This window comes from Bombina bombina, chromosome 4, assembly GCF_027579735.1.
Source record: "Bombina bombina isolate aBomBom1 chromosome 4, aBomBom1.pri, whole genome shotgun sequence".
In the NCBI taxonomy this organism is placed as follows: domain Eukaryota; kingdom Metazoa; phylum Chordata; class Amphibia; order Anura; family Bombinatoridae; genus Bombina; species Bombina bombina.
In genome coordinates, this window is record NC_069502.1 from 787896434 (window position 1) to 787919168 (window position 22735).

Sequence of the window (22735 nt, forward strand, 5' to 3'; positions counted from 1 at the left end):
AAACAGGGAACTTCGAGTCCGCCGAGCCATCCGCCACTGGGGATCCCATATTCTGTGCTACGCAAGCAGGTGTCCCTAATGCCATTACCCCTTCTCCTGAATGCGGCTTGTTTCATCCAGAGGTTACGGCACGGTTCCGCATGGCCATATCTATGGCTTTGGCGCATTTACATCTTCCAGAGGATGTGTTACTGAGATACTGTCCATGTTATGCTAACCAGGGCTCATCTGGCGTGGTATCGTCTGGGTCAGATCAGCCATCTGGGGAAGCGGTTTACTCTGACGCTTCAGGGGTCCAATGGTCTGGGTCGTCAGTTGCCCCAGCGGAGGTAAGGCTTTTCGTTATAGACTGGCGCCTTCGTGTCCTACTACAGCATGTTTTGGCAGTGCTGGAGGATCCTATTACTAATAGGTTGAGGGATCCTCTGTCTTCTGTTCCAGACGGCAAGCTGGGTTAGACGTGTGGGGATGAAGTTAATCTCCTTGTCGTCTCCAATTTACTTTTTACTTTTTTTGGCTATCTTATTCCAGTTCTGAGCTTTGGAAGAATTGGGTCTCTGATTGGCTGGTCCTGTTGGTGTACCCATTCTTTTGGGCGTTCACCTGCGGGTGCTGCCCTCTTTTTCTTTGATCCGGTTATGATGTTTTTTTTTGTTTTTTTTTAAGAAGCTCATGTCTGTTATTTTTCCCTTGGAAAATATTTATCTGGAATTTGATACTAGTGATATTGTGGTCGCTTGTTAAGGTCTTAGTACATTGTTATGTCTTTAGATCCTTTTGTCGATTCCTATTGGGGTCTCAAATTTTCTGTGGCCTGGGTCAGTTTAGAGTGCCCTAGGTAGCAGGCTGGTCCAAATCGGGCGCTATCTCTGTTCCTTACGGTCTATATTATCCACGTGGTGCCGTTGTAACTGGTTGACCTAGTTGGATGGTGAGTTGCTCACTCGGATGAGTTTATTATTCTTAGTTTCTCTTCAGATCGAATAATGCTTTGCCTTTGCTAAGCGTTTTCGTGAAGTGGACCTTCCATGAGTTTCAATAAATTTGAGGCTCTGCCTATGCAGGGCTAACGCATGGTAGAGGAAGCCTTCATTTCCAAACGTCAGGCTGGTTCTCATTCTGCCTTTGGGTGGGTCATCAGGGAATTGTGCTCAGTCTTCACGGTCCTGTTCCTTGTTGGCGGGGGTCCAGTGCGGATCCTATTTTTGAGGTTTCTCCTCATGGAATCTGTTTTCCTTGATAATGATGGTATCTCTTCTTCGGGTTGAGAGGGCTTTTTTTTGTCCCCTTTTCTTGGGGTTGGCTTCTGGTCATCTGTTTCTGGGAGTTAGAGCTTTTTGGTTGTTCTACTTACGGGATCTCATCTGCTCCCATATATTTTTGAGATTTACACAAGAGTTTGTCTCCCCTTTTTCCTGTGTTTGCCTCTGCTTAGGCGTTTTTGGGTTTTCACCCGCCAGGGGTTAGGATACACGTTCCTTCTTTAATCCTCGAGCTGTAGGGGTTCCAGGGAAGAGGATCTTGGAGAATTTTTTTTTTTTATCTCCTCAATCCAGTATCTAAGGTTTGAGTTTGTTCTCTCGTACGTTTCCTTAGTCTTTGGACTTAGTGGGTGTTGTCCCTAGAGCCTTTAGGTCCTTCCAGAGTAGCTGTGTAGCTTTCATAATTGCCTAACATCCTTTAAGTTGGGAGTTGTATCCCACTGTGGGTGTCTGGGACACTTAAGTGAGAGTTCAGTGTCCAAGGTGTCTTGGATATGACTGTGATTGCATTGCCTGTGGTGCAGAGTCTACTCCGAATGGGGTAACCTAGTGGTTCCTCAGGGGTTATTAAATATTAAAGCAGTCTCAGAGTTCCGGGGTTTTTTTTGTCCTGTCTTGGACTGGATTTTTTGGGGGTCTGTATCAAGATCCCTTAGGACTGGTTCGAGGCGGCCCAGTTTCCCGGTTCTGGGACATATTCTGTTCCTATGGGCGTATTTTTCTCTTTTCATGGAGAATTAGACTTCTTACTGGGCTGGCCGTAGTGGCCGGATGGTTTTTCTTCATTCGGTACTTGACCTTTTTGAGTCCATCTACAGCTTTATGCTCCAGCCCAGCGGTAGTAGCCTCATGGTTAGCTTAGCTGTCTAACGAGCGGAAGGTTTGCAGTTTGAAACCAGCTGCAGCTATTTGCACCTTGATTGTGTGCTAGCAAGTGTTAAGTTATGGCTTTGTTTTCCCTCCTTTGAGGTGAAATTGTCATTCCATAGTATCCACCTGGTGCTTGGAGGTACTTTTTTATTCCTCTGTTCAGTGGGGTGTTTCCCCTGCCTTGTGTGCAGGATGTCAGTGTGAAGGGATGGATTCTTGTGCCATGCCTTATTGTAGTTTCAGTAGAGGGTCTCCTTAGTCTGCGAGAAGGGGGCTATGTCTGGGTTCTGTAACCCGAGCTCTTTTGGGGGCCTTGATCCCTCCCTCTTTCCTTCCTGCAGGTCTTGATGTTTCAGGGAATTTTGAATTCCCTAAGTCCTTCGGACATCATCAGTCACTTTGGTGCTAGATCTGTTGCCCGGAGCGAGAGTCAGGGATCTGTCTGATCTGTAGTTCTTTGGCAGCGTATCATAGTTAGATATTGTGAGCCTTCCTTAGGTGAGAGGCTTTGCGGTGGATCCCTCCTCGGCAGGTAGTTTTCTCTGTTTTCTGGGTTCTGTTCCTTTTCCCGACCCTTTTGGGAAGGTGTTGTCCTGCACTTCAGTCGGAGTTCTTTCTGAAGACGGTCCTGTGCAGTTTAATAGCTAGGGTTGGTGACTTGTGTTCGCTAAGTCCTCCTTTGCATCAGGACGCCTATGGTTTGGAAGAGCATATTCAGATATCTGATGCTGTTTTTCAGCGGCTCCCGGGGACAGTTGGTCTTTCGGTTGCTCTATTCTGGGTGCGAGTTAGCGCTCTGCGTAGGGGAGGGTCTCTTCCTTCTCCCGTTTATGTTCTCAGGGCTTTACTTTGGTCCTTTTGTTTCTATGCAGATGGCGATTTAAAAGTCCTCCTTTGAGGTGCTGGGTCGGCAGGGTTTTTTCATAGGTGCCCTGTTTTCATCCTGGTTCACTCTTGGAGTTACCTTTCTTTGGCCCTAGCCCTTTGGGTTCTCAGGGTCCTTTTGGACTCCTTTATCTGAGTCCCTGTGGATGTTTCCCCTTTCTTCTTATCGGGAGTGAGTTTAATTTTGCGGGCTGCGTGCCTGCAGAACTTTGACTCCTCAGAGGCTTTTTGGCTCGGTCGAGTCTAACTTGAGCGGTCTCCAACAAGGGCCTTGCTGGTTCTAACTGTTGGGCAGTTATCTCAGCCTTTTTTCTTTTTGACCTTCGGCTTCTAGTGAAGCAGTTTTTTCTGTCGGGAGTTTTGGGCGTTTCAGGCTGTGGTGCCTCTCGGAAGGGCCCGCCTTTTGTACCTGCCAGTTTTGCGTTCAGTGTCCTCTCTAGCTTGGGTATTTTTTCCTAAAAGTAATGAATGCAGATGTGGACTCTCCCCATTTATGAAGAAAAACTTAAATTATTCTTACCTGATCCTTTTTTCTTCAGACGGGGAGAGTCCACAGATCCCTGCCCGTGTTTTTTATATGGGGTGGCCTTGTAGCCTCGGCAGAATGACTGGGGGATGGAGGAAGTGAGGGAGGTATTTTAAGCCTTTGGCTGTGGTGTCTTTGCCGCCTCCTGGTGGCCAGGTTCTTTATTCCCAAAAGTAATGAATGCAGCTGTGGACTCTCCCTGTCTGAAGAAAAGAAAATTATTAGGTAAGCACAATTAATGTTTTATTACCCATTCCCCAGTTTTGCACAGCCAACATGTTTATATTAATATAGTGGTTACCTTATATCTAAGCCTCATCTGACATTCCCCTCATCACATGACTGTAATCTGTTGACTTGCATTTTAGCCATGTCATGCACAATGTTATTTATATAGCTCACATGGATTTGCAGTCTAATAAAAATTTTAAAAACTTGTGATAAGAGGCTGTTTTTTTTTTTTTTTTTTTTACAGGCAGAAATTTAGAGGTTTAAATGTTATAAAATATATTAATCTAACAATATTGGTTGTGCAAAGCTGGGGAATGAGTAGTAAAGGCATTATCTACCTTTTAAAACCATAACAATTTTGGTGTAGACTGTCCCTTTAATTCCAAATGGTTTTATAAGGAATGCAAATTAATAGCTTTACCTTTTTATTCCTTAAATTGCATTTAGGAGCAAGCGTTGATGAAATGGATTGACCTTTGCCACATCACGAGACTACAGATAGAATTTTGGAATTTACAGGTTTTAACTGACAAAATATTTTAAGGAAAATTTTATAAGAATTGTGCATAGTATAGATGTATGTGCACGTTGTGATTGGTTGATGACTGCCACGTAATACAGGAGCAGGGACATTTTTATTTACTTTTAAATTTGGCAGAAAATCTACTTTAAATTTTAAAAAAGTGCAGTATTGCATTGTCTTTTTATGGAGTAATTGGAAATCATTTAATTTCTCTTGTAAGGTGTATCCAGTCCACGGATTCATCCTTTACTTGTGGGATATTCTCCTTCCCTACAGGAAGTGGCAAAGAGAGCACACAGCAGAGCTGTCCATATAGCTCCCCCTCTAGCTCCACCCCACAGTCATTCTCTTTACCGACTCTAAGCACTAGGGTCTCTCTCGGGAGGGTAAAGTGAATGTGGTAGGACCCGGGATCCCAAGGCGGTATTGATAGATGCTCTAGCAGCGCCTTGGTCCTTCAATCTGGCTTATGCTTTTCCACCATTTCCTCTTCTCCCTCCTCTGGTTGCCAGAATCAAGCAGGAGAAGGCTTTGGTGATTCTGATAGCGCCTGCGTGGCCACGCAGGACTTGGTATGCAGACCTAGTGGACATGTCATCTGTCCCACCATGGACACTGCCAATGAGGCAGGATCTTCTAATACAGGGTCCGTTCAAGCATCCAAATCTAATTTCTCTGCGTCTGACTGCTTGGAGATTGAAAGCTTAATTCTATCAAAGCGTGGTTTCTCTGAGTCAGTTATAGATACTCTGATTCAGGCTAGAAAGCCTGTCACCAGGAAAATCTACCATAAGATATGGCGGAAATATCTTTGTTGGTGTGAATCCATGGGTTCTCCAAGAGGGATTTTAGAAAGGATTGTCAGCTAGTTCCTTAAAAATACAGATATCTGCTCTGTCTATCCTTTTACACAAGCGTCTGGCTGAGGTACCAGACGTTCAAGTGTTTACTCAGGCTTTAGTCAGAATCAAGCCTGTTTATAAACCCATGGCTCCGCCATGGAGTCTAAATCTAGTTCTTTCAGTTCTTCAAGGGGTTCCGTTTGAACCTTTACATTCCATAGATATTAAGTTGTTATCTTGGAAAGTTTTGTTTTTGGTAGCTATCTCTTCTGCTCGAAGAGTCTCAGAATTATCTGCCTTGCAGTGTTTCACCTTACCTGGTGTTCCACGCAGATAAGGTAGTTTTGCGTACCAAACCTGGTTTTCTTCCTAAAGTTGTTTCTAACAAGAATATTAACCAGGAAATAGTTGTTCCTTCTCTGTGTCCTAATCCTTTGAAGAAGGAACGTCTGTTACACAATCTTGATGTAGTTCCTGCTTTAAAGTTCTATTTACAAGCAACTAAGGATTTCAGACAAACATCTTCCTTGTTATCTATTCTGGTAAGAGGAGAGGTCAGAAAGCGACTGCTACCTCTTTCCTTTTGGCTGAAAAGCATCATCCGTTTGGCCTATGAGACTGCTGGCCAGCAGCCTCCTGAAACAATTACTGCTCATTCTACCAGAGCAGTGGCTTCCACATGGGCTTTTAAAAATGAGGCTTCTGTTGAACAGATTTGTAAGGTAGCGACTTGGTCTTGACTGCATACTTTTTCTAAATTTTACAAATTCGATACTTTTGCTTCTTCGGAGGCTATTTTTGGGGGAGAGGTTTTGCAAGCAGTGGTGCCTTCCGTTTAAGGTACCTGTCTTGTTCCCTCCCTTCATCCGTGTCCTAAAGGTTTGGTATTGGTATCCCATAAGTAAAGGATGAATCCGTGGACTGGATACACCTTACAAGAGAAAACAGAATTTATGCTTACCTGATAAATTACTTTCTCTTGTGGTGTATCCAGTCCATGGCCCGCCCTGGCAATTGAGTCAGGTAAAAAAAAATTGTTTAAACTACAGTCACCACTGCACCCTATGGTTTCTCCTTTTTCTTCCTAACCTTTGGTCGAATGACTGGGGGGTGGAGCTAGAGGGGGAGCTATATGGACAGCTCTGCTGTGTGCTCTCTTTGCCACTTCCTGTAGGGAAGGAGAATATCCCACAAGTAAAGGATGAATCTGTGGACTGGATACACCACAAGAGAAAGTAATTTATCAGGTAAGCATAAATTCTGTTTTTACTCTATTTAGGGTCCTTTAAGTATGCTGACATTTTATTGAGCCTGCAACATTCTGAAAAATCTGAGCACAAGCTAATTTACATATGTCCCTAACTGGCCACAACCTAGGGTCAATTCTTTTCAACAGGTATTACCATGTAAATTGTGTAAATAAAATGATGTGAAATTTATTTGTAAATATTTATTTTGCAGTGCGCAATTGCTGCATTTTTAATTTACCTCTTCATTGAATTTGTCTCCACACTGGTAGGATACAAATATGACCTATTTCATTAAGCTATTTCATATCTGTGAAAAACAATTGTCTTCCTATTAGCTAATCAGGGGAATCTAATGTTCTACCCTGGAGGAGGAATAATAATGTGAGGTGAGAGATCAATTTGCTATAAATCCATATATTTATTTTTTTATTCCCCCAACAAAGGGAGATTTAAACACTTTGAGGTTGTAATATAATATTTAATATATATTTTTTCACTTTTTGCTGTAAATTAACTTTGCTCATTCTGGGCTTTCCAAGTCATGTTATAAATGGAACTGCTGTAATCTATAAAGTCATTGGTTGCACAGCAGAGAAGGAAATCTAGGTATCAGCATTGTGGCACCTATGCATTATGAAAGTTTAAAACTTTACATTTCCCACCCAATATTTAAAACAAATCCTGCATATTATTCTCGGGTTAATATTGCTTCAAATACATTACCCTTTTTTAAATGGAAACTTTCCTGCACTAATACATTTTTATTTTTTTAAGACCACAAAATTGGTGCCCATAATAACCCATATATTCTAATATGATTTTTGTTATCCCAGTAGTTCTAGACTGTTACACTGAGCATATCATTAAATCAGGTTTTTGTAAAATGAGCATCTGATTACTTGTTTAATTGGATGGCCTATTCACTGGCTTGTTTGAATTAAAAGGAACTCTACTATAAAGAATAATGCCAGTTACTAATCTAAAAATCAAGTATAAAACCTTTTATAAACTTACTTAGATGCTCCCAGTTTAGCACTGTTGATGAGTTTAGGCTGGAATACCCAGTAAAATGTGCTGGGAAAACAGAAAAGACAGGTTATACAAACAGGAGCTGTAAGAAATTGGTAGACATCGGTATACATCTAAAATTTTGGGGCTTGGTTAGGAGCCTGAAAGTTTGCACAATGTTATTAAAAAAATAAAAATAAGCAAAAGTATACATAGTTACAAATACACTCCCAGATGGGCTATATAAATATATCATCTACAAAACATTTATGCAAAGAAAAATCTTTTACAATGTCCCTTTAATCTAGGCAGTCTACGTATTTGTAAACCTATCTGTAGACTTTGTATTACCGCAAAGCTAATTCAAATCGTGTTCAGGCTTTGGTTTGGATTTTAAATGTGAAATATAAAATGAAATGGTTCTCAATGTTTTAGCAAAAATAAAATGTAATGGTTTTTATATTTGCAAACCAGTTGCTGAAGTTTAACATAGCTGACGTTACTTGCCTTCTCTTGTCAAGGTGTTTATGCAGCTGTTCCAATCAGTGCTTATGTGTATCCAATCTGAGCAACATCTAGTTGGCTGCTTAGAGCAAAACTTGGGGAAAGGGAATGTTAAAGGGACAGTCTACACCAGAATGTTTGTTTAAAAAGATAATCCCTTTATTACCCATTCCCCAGTTTTGCATAATCAACAGTTATATGAATACACTTTTTACCTGTGATTAAATTGTATCTAAACCTCTGCAGACTGCCCCCTTATTTCAGTTCTTTTGACAGGCTTGCATTCTAGCCAATCAGGTCTGACTCCTAGGTAACTCTGTGTGTGTGAGCGCAGTGTTATCTAGATGGCACACATGAACTAATGCCCTCTAGCTGTTTAAAAATATGTCAAAATGCATTCAGATAAGAGGCGGCCTTCAAGGGCTAAGAAATTAGCGTATTAGCCTACCTAGGTTTAGCTTTCAACTAAGAATGCTATTAGAATAAAGCTAAATTGGAAAGTTGTTTAAAGTTACATGCCCCATCTGAATCATCAAACTTTATTTTGGACTAGACTGTCCCTTTTAAGGGGTGAGGCAGGATTTGGAGCACTAGCAACTGCTGTATTTTTGCGATGAACTTATATTACTATTTTTACTTTCCTGTTCCTTTTTATATATTGGGGTTACCGTTACATAATTTTTTCAGATTATTATTTCATGATTCACATAGAGAACGCAATTTTAAACAACTTTCCAATTTTACTTCCATTGAGTCACCAGCTCCTACTGAGCATGTGCTGTGCAAGACTTCATAGAATATACGTATATGCATTTGTGATTGACTGATGGCTGTTTCATGATGCAGGAGGAGTGGAAATAGACATTACTGAAATTTGTCAGAAAAAAATCTGCTACTCATTTGAAGTTCAGGCTAAATGCTTTTGTATTGTCTATTTATCATGCATTTGTTGATTATGCAAATCTACTGTATTTACTGGTCCTTTAACAGGTTTGCTTTACCTGCAAGCTCAGCCCATTTTTATGGGAATGTCCTTGAACAGCTGTTTCAAATATAAAAATGAACATGAACGGTTTCCCATACATTTTATGCTCTGTAGTGGCCTTTAAGAAGTAATGTAGTGGCCTTTAAGAAGTAATTTGGAACACATTGAAGGCAAACATGTTATAGTATCAAAGCAAACACTGGCTTGCGAAATAACTACATTTATTTTGTTTTAAATTGTTTTAGTTTGTTTATACTTGCATTCAATATTTCAAGTTTTAGTTTCTATAAAGTAATGAGTGCTGCCATGTTGAAAACTAGGTTTCCCCTTATCCTTTTCTTATGCTGGGAATAATTAGTGACAGATATTAAACAAGTCAGTAACAGTGTGCTTACAGTGGCTGCATGGAAATGCCCATTACTTTATAGATACATAGGAATTTTCAGGTTAATTCACAAGAAAATGGGACAAAATAAGGTATATTGCCATGTTTGTTTACTGCACATAAGTAAACATATTATATTACAACCTCAAAGTGTTTTTGTGTCTCCTTTTTAAAATATAAAAAAATCTGGAATGGGACTATTTTTCCCTTTCACATTAGCAAATTACAGCTGTTGATACTGATGTCAGTCCTTCCAGAGCCAACAATAAGAACAGAAGAACCACAGGCTCTTGGTCCATGGGTAAAGGTGAATCGTAAGTTTAACAAATGCTGAAAGTCTTTGCTAGTTCCTATCATGTTTTAATAGATTACTCTTTCCTTTTGCAGCCAAACCGGTAAAAAGTTAATGGCGAAGTGCCGAATGCTTATCCAGGAAAACCAGGAGCTTGGGAGGCAGCTGTCCCAGGGTCGCATTGCACAACTTGAGGCTGAGTTGGCTTTACAGAAGAAATACAGTGAGGAGCTTAAGAGCAGTCAAGATGGTAAGCACAGCATATGCAAAAAATAGTAGTTTCTGGAACTGTGGTTATTACCCTAAATTTTATAAACACTTATCTGACTAAACTTTATGTGGGGGAAAATTTACTATATTTGTTGTTGCTGCATTATTCATATTTATTTTGGTTGTGGCACCCTTTGCAACACAGAATATTTAGTTTTCAATGCCTGTACAAAATAGCTGCACTGTATTGTGAATATGTATTATTTCTCTGTTCAATTTATAAACCTGAGAAAGGTGAGCAAATGAACTCCCATTGATATAGAGCAGTATTTATCAATTCTAGTCGGCAGGGCACACTAATGGGGTACAGATTTTCAGAATATCTGAACCATTGAGTAACCTTGGTACACCAATCAGCTGGTTTAGTAACCCATGGAAATCCTGAAAATCTGGCTTTTTAGTGCCTTTAGGATTGGAGTTGAGAAATAGTTGTAGAGCGGCAAAGGCTGCATAGTTTTTATACAACAGAGAAAATTATTTAAAAGTGCTTAAATGCGCGAAGCTCATTCACTTAGATCAAGAGGGATTTCCCCCTGGACAACAAAGGTCTGATAATGTGCCCAGATTTTTAAAAATATTTTTTTGAATAGGCGTCTCTTGAGATCTCGCTAATCATCCTGTCATTGGGTGCTGAAAGAATTTGACAGGGTGCTGTGGGATTACATGATAGAGATGCTGAGCTCTTTTTTGGCTTTCCAGGTTGCTTTATTTCTGCAATAATGGCACTTTACTCGGCTCCATCTGCTGTGGTGAGAGGATTGGGGTTCTGCTCTGAACCATTTGACATAATGAACGGCATTAGGCAGGGGTGTCCCCTCTCCTATTTTATCTGGTTATGGAGCCTTTTTGCTATTAAGATAAGAGAGCACATAATTGTAGGTAGGGTCTTAATATATTTTCATCACAAACCCTCTTCGCAGATGATTTGATCATATAAATTTTGGATCCGGAACAATATTTACGACATCGGTTTCATTATTTAATATAATTTGGAAGATTGTCTTATTACAATTACACAAAGATAGAGGCTTAGGCGTTGGACTTTCCCTTGCGATTGCAGAATCTGCAAAAACGTTATCCTTTCAAATGTTCTACCAAAAAGTTAAAATATTTATCGCATGATCCCTCCGCAAACTGAGTCTCTCCGACAAGAGCTTAGAACCCTAACTACTAAATTGTCTTTTTCAGAGATCTCAGGGCTAGGGAGGGTTATGACACTGAAAATGATGTTGCTTCCTAAATTTACCTACCTTTTTACTTGTCTGCCTTTTGTCTTTCCCTACTTATTTAATCATTTTCAATCAGTGTTTACAAAATAGATCTGGCAAGGTTGACCCTCAAGAGTCTCGTTGCAACAATTGCAAAAAACAATAAGAACTGGGGGTTTGTCGGTCTTTAATAAAATCTGTTATAATGCTGCTTTGCATTACCATATTTCTGATTGGGGTACTGTGACAGATAAGCCTAGGTGTGGCGACTGTTGGAACAGGCATCATTACCGGCAAATGTTAATTTGGTTTCCACAGCATGCTATAGTTCTTGAGGGAGTAACCAACCCCATAGTCAAATTGTGTCCATTGACAGGGCTTGACAAACACAGAAGCCTGGGAGCCACTGGCTCCTAACTTTTTGGGTTATTCTCTATACATCTATATACGGATAACACTGTCTGGTGCCTAAAAGTATATCTGGCTCGTAGATATTCTTACTGGCTCCTAAATTGTAAACAGATTTGTCGACCCCTGTTTTAAGCATTGGAGAGAGCTCCGGCATAACAAGAAAGGGACACCTCACTCTTCACCAGCTTAATCCATTAGTCATGCTGTTTTGTCTTCGTGATTCTCAACCGAATTGGTGGAATATATATATCAAGGTAACTATTTGATACTTTCTGCAATAGCTCACCCATGTCCAGATATCCCTAAACAGTTACATTTTGAATATCTTAGATTGTGTGCCCTAACACAGTGGGAAAGAAGATGGTTACCTGGTAAACCCTTATACAAAGAACTATCTTTGCATTATCAGGCAATTTTAATGTCCCACTCATTTGTAAAGTCTCGTCCCATTCATTTGTAAAGTCTCATCCCACGATATATTGGAAGAGAAAGATGGGAATTACTCATCGGGAGGCAGATTGGCAAAAGGTGATAACAGAAGCAATCTGATATGCACTGTACCACTCTGTATGAGCTCTTTGTTAAATTATTGCTAAGGTGGCATGTGTGTTGGAGAGGATGTGAACTAAAATGAACTCAGAAATGAGAGAAGCTGGGATGACTTGCGTGGGGGAGGGGGTTCGACCTTAAGAAATAATAATAACATATGTTACATGGATATCTTCCCCCCCCCCCTTTTTTTTTCCCCCTTTACCGCTTCCTTTTTGCACTTCAGACTTCTTTCTCCAGTTTGTTTTAAAAATCTAAATTTATATAATTTACACACACAATTATACAGGGTTCAACATTTTCACTCACCCACTAGCCATTGGTGAGTACAAATTGAACTGTGGCACGTAGATATCATAGGTTACAAAATAGGGGAGTGTGCTTAAACATTAATTTAAAATAATATTGTGGGGATATAAGAAATTGCTGTACTCAGAACATTTTTAGCAGATAACTCTCTTAATGGGATAATGTGCTAAGTGTGTGTTTTTTCGTTTTTTCTTTTGTTTTTTCAAAGTAACTGCCGGGCACTTTTTTCTTCTACCCCCACTGCCACTATCTCTCTTTATTACATAGATTTTATTTAGCAAATACTGCAGTATTGACAAGATCAGTATAGATGGCAAAATCAACTATTAAAATTGATTGTCCCCTTCATCAAGCTAAAGGCCACCAATGGTTAGTTTCCCAGGTGACAACCCGTGCAAAATTTTAAAAAAAAACTGGACACCAAACCACATTTGTTTCATGTCCCTGCTGCCTTAGATCTCCCCTGGTTTACACCACTTAGCATCATGTGAGAGGGAGATAAATGCTATCTATACACTTTGCCAAATGGCAGCTTAATAACTGTTATACAAGAACTTACATTGTCATGGTTTAAAATTAAAAACAAACAGTGGGATCAGTGGGCGAGTAACATTTTGGCCTGGCTAGTAGCTTTGGACTTGAAATTTTGATCCCTGTGTGTTTGTGTGTATATATGTACAGTGGATATAAAAAGTCTACACACCCCTGTTAAAATGTCAGGTTTCTGTGATGTAAAAAAATGAGACAAAGATAAATCATTTCAGAACGTTTTCCACCTTTTTAATGTGATCTATAAACTGTACAACTCAATTGAAAAACAAACAAATCTGTTAGGTGAAGAGAATAAAAAATTAAAATATGGTTGCATAAGTGTGCACACCCTTAAAGGGACAGTCAACACCAGAATTTTTGTTGTTTAAAAAGAAAGAGAATCCCTTTATTACCCATTCCCCAGTTTTGCATAACCAACACTGTTATAGAAATACTTTTTTTTTTTTTTTTTTTTTTTTAAAGCGTCTACCGGGGTGTACACATTTTTTAGTTTCTTCAATATTTTACAATATAACAAAAAATATATATTCATTTCATCACGTACAAAACAGAAAACAAATAAAAACAATAACATAAAAAAATTCCAATGTATTGCAAAACAAATATAATATGTTAAGAAGAATAAATATTTGTTTCATCACAGAAAAGAAAACAAATAACAGAATATGTGTATTTAAGCATTAAAGTTTGCACAACAATAATCTTTATAATTACATATATATATTACCAGAGAAGATGCTATTTTCTCCAACATAGGTGTGTCCGGTCCACAGCGTCATCCTTACTTGTGGGATATTCTCTTCCCCAACAGGAAATGGCAAAGAGCCCAGCAAAGCTGGTCACATGATCCCTCCTAGGCTCCGCCTTCCCCAGTCATTCTCTTTGCCGTTGTACAGGCAACATCTCCACGGAGATGGCTTAGAGTTTTTTGGTGTTTAAATGTAGTTTTTATTCTTCAATCAAGAGTTTGTTATTTTAAAATAGTGCTGGTATGTACTATTTACTCTGAAACAGGAAAGAGATGAAGATTTCTGTTTGTAAGAGGAAAATGATTTTAGCAACCGTTACTAAAATCGATGGCTGTTTCCACACAGGACTGTTGAGAGGAATTAACTTCAGTTGGGGGAAACAGTGAGCAGACTTTTGCTGCTTGAGGTATGACACATTTCTAACAAGACTCGGTAATGCTGGAAGCTGTCATTTTCCCTATGGGAACCGGTAAGCCATTTTCTTAGTTTAAGTAAAAGAATAAAGGGCTTCATTAGGGCTTAAAAAACTGGTAGACATTTTTCTGGGCTAAAACGATTACTTTACTAAGTATATTTGGCAGATTATTACTTTTAATAGTTGTTAAATCTTGGGGATTGTTTTAATAAAAACGGCAGGCACTGTATTGGACACCTTTTTCACTGGGGGCCTTTTCTAGTCATAGACAGAGCCTCATTTTCGCGCCTCTAATGCGCAGTTGTTTTTGGAAAGCATGGCATGCAGATGCATGTGTGAGGAGCTAAGAACCACTGAAAAAGCTTATAGAAGGCATCATTTGGTATCGTATTCCCCTCTGGGCTTGGTTGGGTCTCAGCAAAGCAGATACCTGGGACTGTATAGGGGTTAAATGTAAAAACGGCTCCGGTTCCGTTATTTTAAGGGTTAAAGCTTTCAAATTTGGTGTGCAATACTTTTAAGGCTTTAAGTTACTGTGGTGAAATTTTGAACAATTCCTTCATACTTTTTCACATATTCAGTAATAAAGTGTGTTCAGTTTGAAATTTAAAGGGACAGTAACGGTTTTATTGTAAAACGTTTTTTGTGCTTTGTTGACAAGTTTAAGCCTGTTTAACATGTCTGAACCATCAGATAACGATGTTCTATATGTATGAAAGCCAATGTGTCTCCCCATTTAAAATATGTGATATATTTGTGTCATAATGTCCAAACAAAGTAGGGATAATAATGCCATAGATATGATATTGCCCAAGATGATTCCTGTAATGAGGGGAGTAAGCATGGTACTGCATCATCCCCTTCTGTGTCTACACCAGTTTTGCCCACACAAGAGGCCCCTAGTACATCTAGTGCGCCAATACTTATTACCATACAACAATTAATGGCTGTAATGGATAATTCTATTGCATGCATTTTTTCCAAAATGCCTACTTATCAGAGAAAGCGTGATTGCTCTGTTTTAAACACTGAAGAGCAAGAGGACGCTGATGATATCTGTTCTGACATACCCTCATACCTATCTGAAGGGGCCAGGAGGGAGGTTTTGTCTGAGGGAGAAATTTCAGATTCAGGGAAAATTTCTCAACAAGCAGAACCTGATATTGTAACTTTTAAATTTAAATTTCAACATCTCCACGCACTACTTAAGGAGGTATTATCTACTCTGGATGATTGTGACAATTTGGTCATTCCAGAGAAATTAGGTAAGATGACAAGTTCCTAGAGGTTCCGGTGCCCCCCGATGTTTTTCCTATACCCAAGCGGGTGGCGGACATAGTAAATAAGGAGTGGGAAAGGCCCGGCATACCTTTTGTCCTCCCCCTATATTTAAGAAATTAGTTCCTATAGTCGACCCCAGAAAGGACTTATAGCATACAGTCCCCAAGGTCGAGGGGGCGGTTTCTACTCTAAACAAACGCACTTCTATTCCTATAGAAGATAGTTGTGCTTTCAAGATCCTATGGATTAAAGGTTAGAGGGTTTGCTTAAAAAGATGTTTGTTCAGCAAGGTTACCTTCTACAACCAATTTCATGCATTGTTCCTGTCACTACAGCTGCGTGTTTCTGGTTCGAAGAACTAGAAAAGTCGCTCAATAAAGAATCTTCGTACGAGGAGGTTTTGGACAGAGTTCAAGCTCTTAAATTGGCTAACTCTTTTTTATTTTAGATGCCGCTTTGCAATTAGCTAGATTAGCGGCGAATAATTCAGGGTTTGCTATCGTGGCGCGCAGAGCGCTTTTGCTTAACATCCCTTTCAAGGGTAAAACACTGTTTGGCCCTGACTTGAAAGAGATTATTTCAGACATCACTGGGGGAAAGGGCCACGCCCTTCCTCTGGATAGGTCTTTTAAGGCTAAAAAGAAGCCAAATTTTCGTCCCTTTCGCAGAAACGGACCAGCCTCAAATTCTACACCCTCTAAGCAAGAGGGTAATACTTCTCAAACCAAGCCAGCCTGGAGGCCGATGCAAGGCTGGAACAAGGGTAAGCAGGCCAAGTCACCTGCCACTGCTACCAAAACAGCATGAAGTGTTGGCCCCCCGATCTGGGAAGGATCTGGTGGGGGGCAGACTTTCTCTCTTTGCTCAGGCTGGGGCAGGAGATGTTCAGGATCCTTGGGCGCTAGAAATAGTTTCTCAAGGTTATCTCCTGGAATTCAGGGAACTACCCCCAAGGGGGAAGGTTCCACGGGTCTCAATTATCTTCGAACAGGCATTCTTACACTGTGTAGAAGACCTGTTAAGCATGGGAGTGATTCATCCTGTTCCATTAGGAGAACAAGGGATGGGTTTTTACTCCAACCTGTTCATAATTCCCAAAAAAGAGGGAACATTCAGACCTATTTTAGATCTCAAGATTCTAAACAAGTTTCTAAGGCTTTCATCATTCAAAATGGAAACCATTCGAACGATCCTTCCTACCATCCAGGAAGGTCAATTCATGACCACGGTGGACTTAAAGGATGCGTACCTACGTATTCCTATCCACAAGGAACATTTTCGGTTCCTAAGGTTCGCCTTTCTGGACAAGCATTACCTGTGGCACTTCCATTCGGATTAGCCACTGCTCCAAGGATTTTCACAAGGGTACTAGGGTCCCTTCTAGCGGTGCTAAGACCAAGGGGCATTGCAGTAGTACCTTACTTGGACGACATCCTGATTAAAGTGTCGTCTCTGTCAAAAGCAAGGGCTCATACGGACATTGTCCTAGCCTTTCTCAGATCTCACAGGTGGAAAGTGAACATAGAAAAAAGTTCTCTGTCCCCGTCAACAAGAGTTCCCTTCTTGGGAACAATAATAGTTTCCTTAGAAATGAAGGTTTTTCTGACAGAGGCCAGAAAATCAAAACTTCTAAGCTCTTGTCAGGTACTTCATTCTGTTCTTCTTCCTTCCATAGCGCAGTCCATGGAAGTAATAGGTTTGATGGTTGCGGCAATGGACATAGTTCCTTTTGCACGAATTCATCTAAGACCATTGCACCTGTGCATGCTCAGACAGTGGAATGGAGATTATACAGACTTGTCTCCGACGATACAAGTAGATCAAATAACCAGAGATTCACTCCGTTGGTGGCTGACCCTGGACAACCTGTCACAGGGAATGAGCTTCCGCAGACCAGAATAGGTCATTGTCACGACCGACGCCAGTCTGGTGGGCTGGGGCGCGGTCTGGGAACCCCTGAAAACTCAGGGTCTATGGTTTCGGGAAGACTCTCTTCTCCCGATAAACATAATGGAACTGAGAGCGATATTCAATGCTCTCAAGGCTTGGCCTCGACTAGCAAAGGCCAAATTCATAAGGTTTCAATCAGACATCATGACGACTGTTACATATATCAACCATCAGGGGGTAACAAGGAGTTCCCTGGCGATGGAGGAGCATCCGGGGGGAGTGGGAACTCCATCTGGAAATCTTTGCCCAAATAACTCAATTATGGGGCATTCCAGACATGGTTCTGATGGCCTCTCGTCAGAACTTCATGGTCCCTTGTTACGGGTCCAAATCCAGGGATCCCAAGGCGACTCTATTGGATACAATAGTAGCACCTTGGATCTTCAACCTAGCTTATGTATTTCCACCGTTTCCTCTCATTCCCAGGCTGGTAGCCAGGATCAATCTGGAGAGGGCTTCGGTGACCTTGATAGTTCCTGTGTGGCCGCGCAGGACTTGGTATGCAGACCTGGTGAATGTGTCATCGGCTCCACCATGGAAGCTACCTTTGAGACAGGACCTTCTTATTCAGGGTCCATTCGAACATCCGAATCTGGTTTTCCTCCAACTGACTGCTTGGAGTTTGAACGCTTGATTTTATCAAAGCGTGGGTTTTCAGATTCTGTAATGGATACTCTTATTCAGGCTAGAAAGCCTGTAACTAGAAAAATTTACCATAATATATGGAAAAAATATATCTGTTGGTGTGAATCTAAAGGATTCCCATGGAACAAGATAAAAATTCCTAAGATTCTTTCCTTTCTACAAGAAGGTTTGTAGAAAGGATTTTCTGCGAGTTCTCTGAAGGGACAGATCTCTGTTTTATCTGTTTTACTTCACAAAAGGCTGGCAGCTGTGCCAGACGTTTAAGCGTTTGTTCAGGCTCTGGTTAGAATCAAGCCTGTTTACAGACCTTTGACTCTTCCCTGGAGTCTTAATCTAGTTCTTTCAGTTCTTCAAGGGGTTCCGTTTGAACCCTTACATTCCGTAGATATTAAGTTATTATCTTGGAAAGTTTTGTTTTAGGTTGCAATTTCTTCCGCTAGAGAGTTTCTGAGTTATCTGCTCTGCAGTGTTCTCCGCCCTATCTGGTCCATGCAGATAAGGTGGTTTTACGTACTGAGCCTGGTTTTCTTCCGAAGGTTGTTTCCAACAAAAATATTAACCAGGAGATAGTTGTACCTTCTTTGTGTCCGAATCCAGTTTCATAGAAGGAACGTTTGTTACACAATTTGGACGTTGTCCGTGCTCTAAAATTCTATTTAGATGCTACAAAGGATTTCAGACAAACATCTTCCTTGTTTGTTGTTTATTCTGGTAAAAGGAGAGGTCAAAAAGCAACTTCTACCTCTCTATCTTTTTGGCTTAAAAGCATCATCAGATTGGCTTATGAGACTGCCGGACGGCAGCCTCCTGAAAGAATCACAGCTCATTCCACTAGGGCCGTGGCTTCCACATGGGCCTTTAAGAACGAGGCTTCTGTTGATCAGATATGTAAGGCAGCGACTTGGTCTTCACTGCACACTTTTACCAAATTTTACAAATTTGATAATTTGCTTCTTCTGAGGCTATTTTTGGGAGAAAGGTTTTGCAAAACGTGGTGCCTTCCATCTAGGTGACCTGATTTGCTCCCTCCCATCATCCGTGTCCTAAAGCTTTGGTATTGGTTCCCACAAGTAAGGATGACGCGTGGACCCGGACACACCTATGTTGGAGAAAACAGAATTTATGTTTACCTGATAAATTACTTTCTCCAACGGGTGTGTCCAGTCCACGGCCCGCCCTGGTTTTTTAATCAGGTCTGATGATTTATTTTCTTTAACTACAGTCACCACGGTATCATATGATTTCTCCTATGCAAATATTCCTCCTTTACGTCGGTCGAATGACTGGGGAAGGCGGAGCCTAGGAGGGATCATGTGACCAGCTTTGCTGGGCTCTTTGCCATTTCCTGTTGGGGAAGAGAATATCCCACAAGTAAGGATGACGCCGTGGACCGGACACACCGTTGGAGAAAGTAATTTATCAGGTAAACATAAATTCTGTTTTTCTTTGAGCCCCTCTTTGTTTTTACAATACTAGGAATCCTTACTATTGCGTAATAAATAGAAGAAAAGAAAGAAGAAAAAAAAAAAGCATAATACATTCCTCTCCTTCCTCTCACCCTAGTCCACCATATGCAACTCTGACCTTGTTAGTTATCTTGACTAAATTAATTACCACTCCTATTATCTGGCAGCCATGTTTGAGGGAGAACATCCACCACCAAAGAAATAAGGATTTCAGAGTTCCTAATGGGGCGCAATAAATTGAAGTTGTACTATAGTTGGCCATGCTAGGATAATTTTTTTTCCATTTTAGAAAAAAAGCCTTCACACGTGGCTCAGAAAATAGTTTAATATCATCTAGTTCTAAGGTCATTTGAACATATATTTTATTGACTATCTGTTATACTAGGAACTTTAGATTCTTTCCAGCTTCTTAATATAAGATTCCGTGTAGCCAAAATTACCGAATTAATTTAAATTTTGCGCACTAATATTAGTATGTAATTGATCATAATATAAAACAATGAAAATCTGATAACGTTATCCCCTTCTCCAAAAACTTATTTATCCAGAAGTTAACTTTAAACCACAGTTGTCTGATCTTTATGCATGACCACATACAATGCATTATATTACCTTGTATCTAAGCCTCTGCAGACTGCCCCCTTATTTCAGTTCTTTTGACAGCCATGCATTTTAGCCAATCAGTGCTGGCTCCAGGGTAACTTCACGTGCATGAGCTCAATGTTATCTATATGAAACACATGAACTAATGCCTTCTAGTGCTCAAAATGCTTTTAGATTAGAGGCAGTTTTCAATGTCTAAAAAAAATAGCATATGAACCTCCTAGAATTAGCTTTCAACTAAGAATATGAAGAGAACAAAGCAAAATTGGTGATAAAAGTAAATTGGAAAGTTGTTTAAAATTACATTCCCTATTTAAATCATGAAAGTTTTTTTTTGGACTTGACTGTCCCTTTAAACTAATACTTTGTTGAAGCACCTTTTTTATTTTATTACAGCACTCAGTCTTTTTGGGTATGAGTCTATCAGCATGGCACATCTTGGCAAGATTTGTAAACCCTTCTTTGCAAAAACAATCCAAATCTGTCAGATTGCGAGGGCATCTCCTGTGCACAGCCCTCTTCAGATCACCCCACAGATTTTTTTATCGGATTCAGGTCTGGGCTCTGGTTGGGCCATTCCAAGACTTTAATCTTCTTCTTGTGAAGCCATTCCTTTGTTGATTTGGATGTATGCTTTGGGTTGTTGTCATGCCGAAAGATGAAGTTCCTCTTTGTGTTCAGCTTCCTAGCAGAAGCCTGAAGTTTTTGTGCCAATATTGACTGCTATTTGGAACTGTTCAGAATTCCCTCTACCTTGACTAAGGCCCCAGTTCCAGCTGAAGAAAACCAGCCCCAAAGAATGATGCTGCTACCACCATGCTTCGCGGTGGGTATGGTGTTCTTTTAGTGATGTGCAGTGTTGTTTTTGAGCCAAACATATATTCTGGAATTATGGCCAAAAAGTTCAACTTTGGATTCATCAGACCATAACACCTTTTCCCACATGCTTTTGGGAGACTTCAGATGTGTATTTACAAAATTTAGCCGGGCTTGGATGTTTTTCTTCGTAAGAAAAGGCTTCCGTTTTGCAACTCTACCCCATAGCCTAGACATATGAATAATACGTGATATTGTTGTCACATGTACCACACAGCCAGTACTTGCCAGAAATTCCTGCAGCTCCTTTAATGTTGCTGTAGGCCTCTTGGCAGCCTCCCAGACCAGTTTTCCTCTAGTCTTTTCATCAGTTTTGGAGGGACTTCCAGTTCTTGGTAATGTCACTGTTACGCCATATTTTCTCCACTTGATGACGACTGTCTTCACTGTGTTCCATGGTATATCTAATGTCTTGGAAATTCTTTTGTACCCTTCTCCTGACTGATACCTTTTAACAATGAGATCCCTCTGATGCTTTGGAAGCTCTCTGCGTACCATGGCTTTTGCGAACACAGCTACTTCCCCAGTTATAAGAGGGTGTGCACACTTATGCAACCACATTATTTTTAGTTTTTTTTGTTTATTTCCCTCTACCTAAAATAATTCAGTTTGTTTTTCAATTAAGTTGTACAGTTTATAGGTCACATTAAAGGTGGAAAAAGGTCTGAAATGATTTATCTTTGTCTTATATTTTTTACATCACAGAAACTTGACATTTTAACAGGGTTGTGTAGACTTTATATCCACTGTATGTATGTTGCGGGTGAAGTAAGAAATTGTGCAATCCTAGCATTACCCGAGTAAACCTGACATTACCCAAGCGGCTGTGGGTAAAGACCGATAGTACATGATAAATCTTCTTAGTGCATCGAGTCACCGCATCAAACATATACGCTGCACTGTAATCCACAAATCTTCACTATCTTTTTTTTTTTTTTTTTGCCTCCGCCTGGGGATTCATTTGCCTCATTCCCCAAGGTTCACGTAGGGTGGATACCAGAGGATCTGCGGGGGGCCTTCCTTGAGCCACCCTGGCAGACGCAAAAAAAAAAATGTAGAAGGGGAATTACAATAAATCAGCTGCTTAGGTAATGTCAGATTTATCCGGGTAATCCTAGGAGATATAGAGAGAGAGATGGATTGTGAGAGGGAGATGATATGGTGTGTATGTGTACATATAGTTTTTTGGTTAGTTTTTTTTATTATATAGGGAAGAATCAAATGTAAATGTTAAGGAAATGTTCAGGCTGAACTATATTTTCTTATTTCCTTCCTAAGATAGGGAGAGTCCCTTACTGTTGAGAAATACAACACCTGGCCACCAGGAGGAGGCAGACACCCCAGCCAAAGGCTTAAATATCCCTCCCACTTCCTCATTACCCCAGTCATTCTTTGCCTTTCGTCACGTTAGGAGGTGGCAGAGAAGTGGCAGAAGATTCGGAGAGTCCTGATAAAAGGGTATCTGCCCTTCGATATAGGACTAAAGTTTGAAGTAGTCATGTCAACCTCTCAGTGAGAGAGTGAAAGAGTCTGGAGATGCAGGGAAAATTTTTCTGCTAAACCATCCAGACTACTGCTAACAGCTCCTAAGCAATCAATTTTGACGAGTTTCACTGCCTGCTTTCTCTCATTCAAGTCCATGTCAGGAGAGCTGCTATAAGACTGTCACATTTGAGAGTCTGTGTTCTGTTCCACAGCATGGATCCTGGGGGTACGATTGTTTCAATTTATACACCATAAAAAGCTATAATAGGGTCACTGTGTGGCTCCTTTATACCTTGATAGGATCCAGGGTTAAAGGGACAGTCTACCAAAGAATTGTTATTGTTTTAAAAGATAGATAATCCCTTTATTACCCATTCCCCAGTTTTGCATAACTAACATAGTT

General features: G+C 40.4%; 1 protein-coding gene across 1 annotated transcript in view; it reads left to right on the forward strand.

Moving 5' to 3' along the window:
- WTAP (WT1 associated protein) overlaps positions 1-22735 on the forward strand; it is an 81883-nt gene that overhangs the window by 45428 nt on the left and 13720 nt on the right. Inside the window, exon 7 of the mRNA XM_053711172.1 lies at positions 9659-9813. Coding sequence (XP_053567147.1) covers positions 9659-9813 — 155 coding nt within the window. The remainder of the gene's footprint in view (positions 1-9658; positions 9814-22735) is intronic.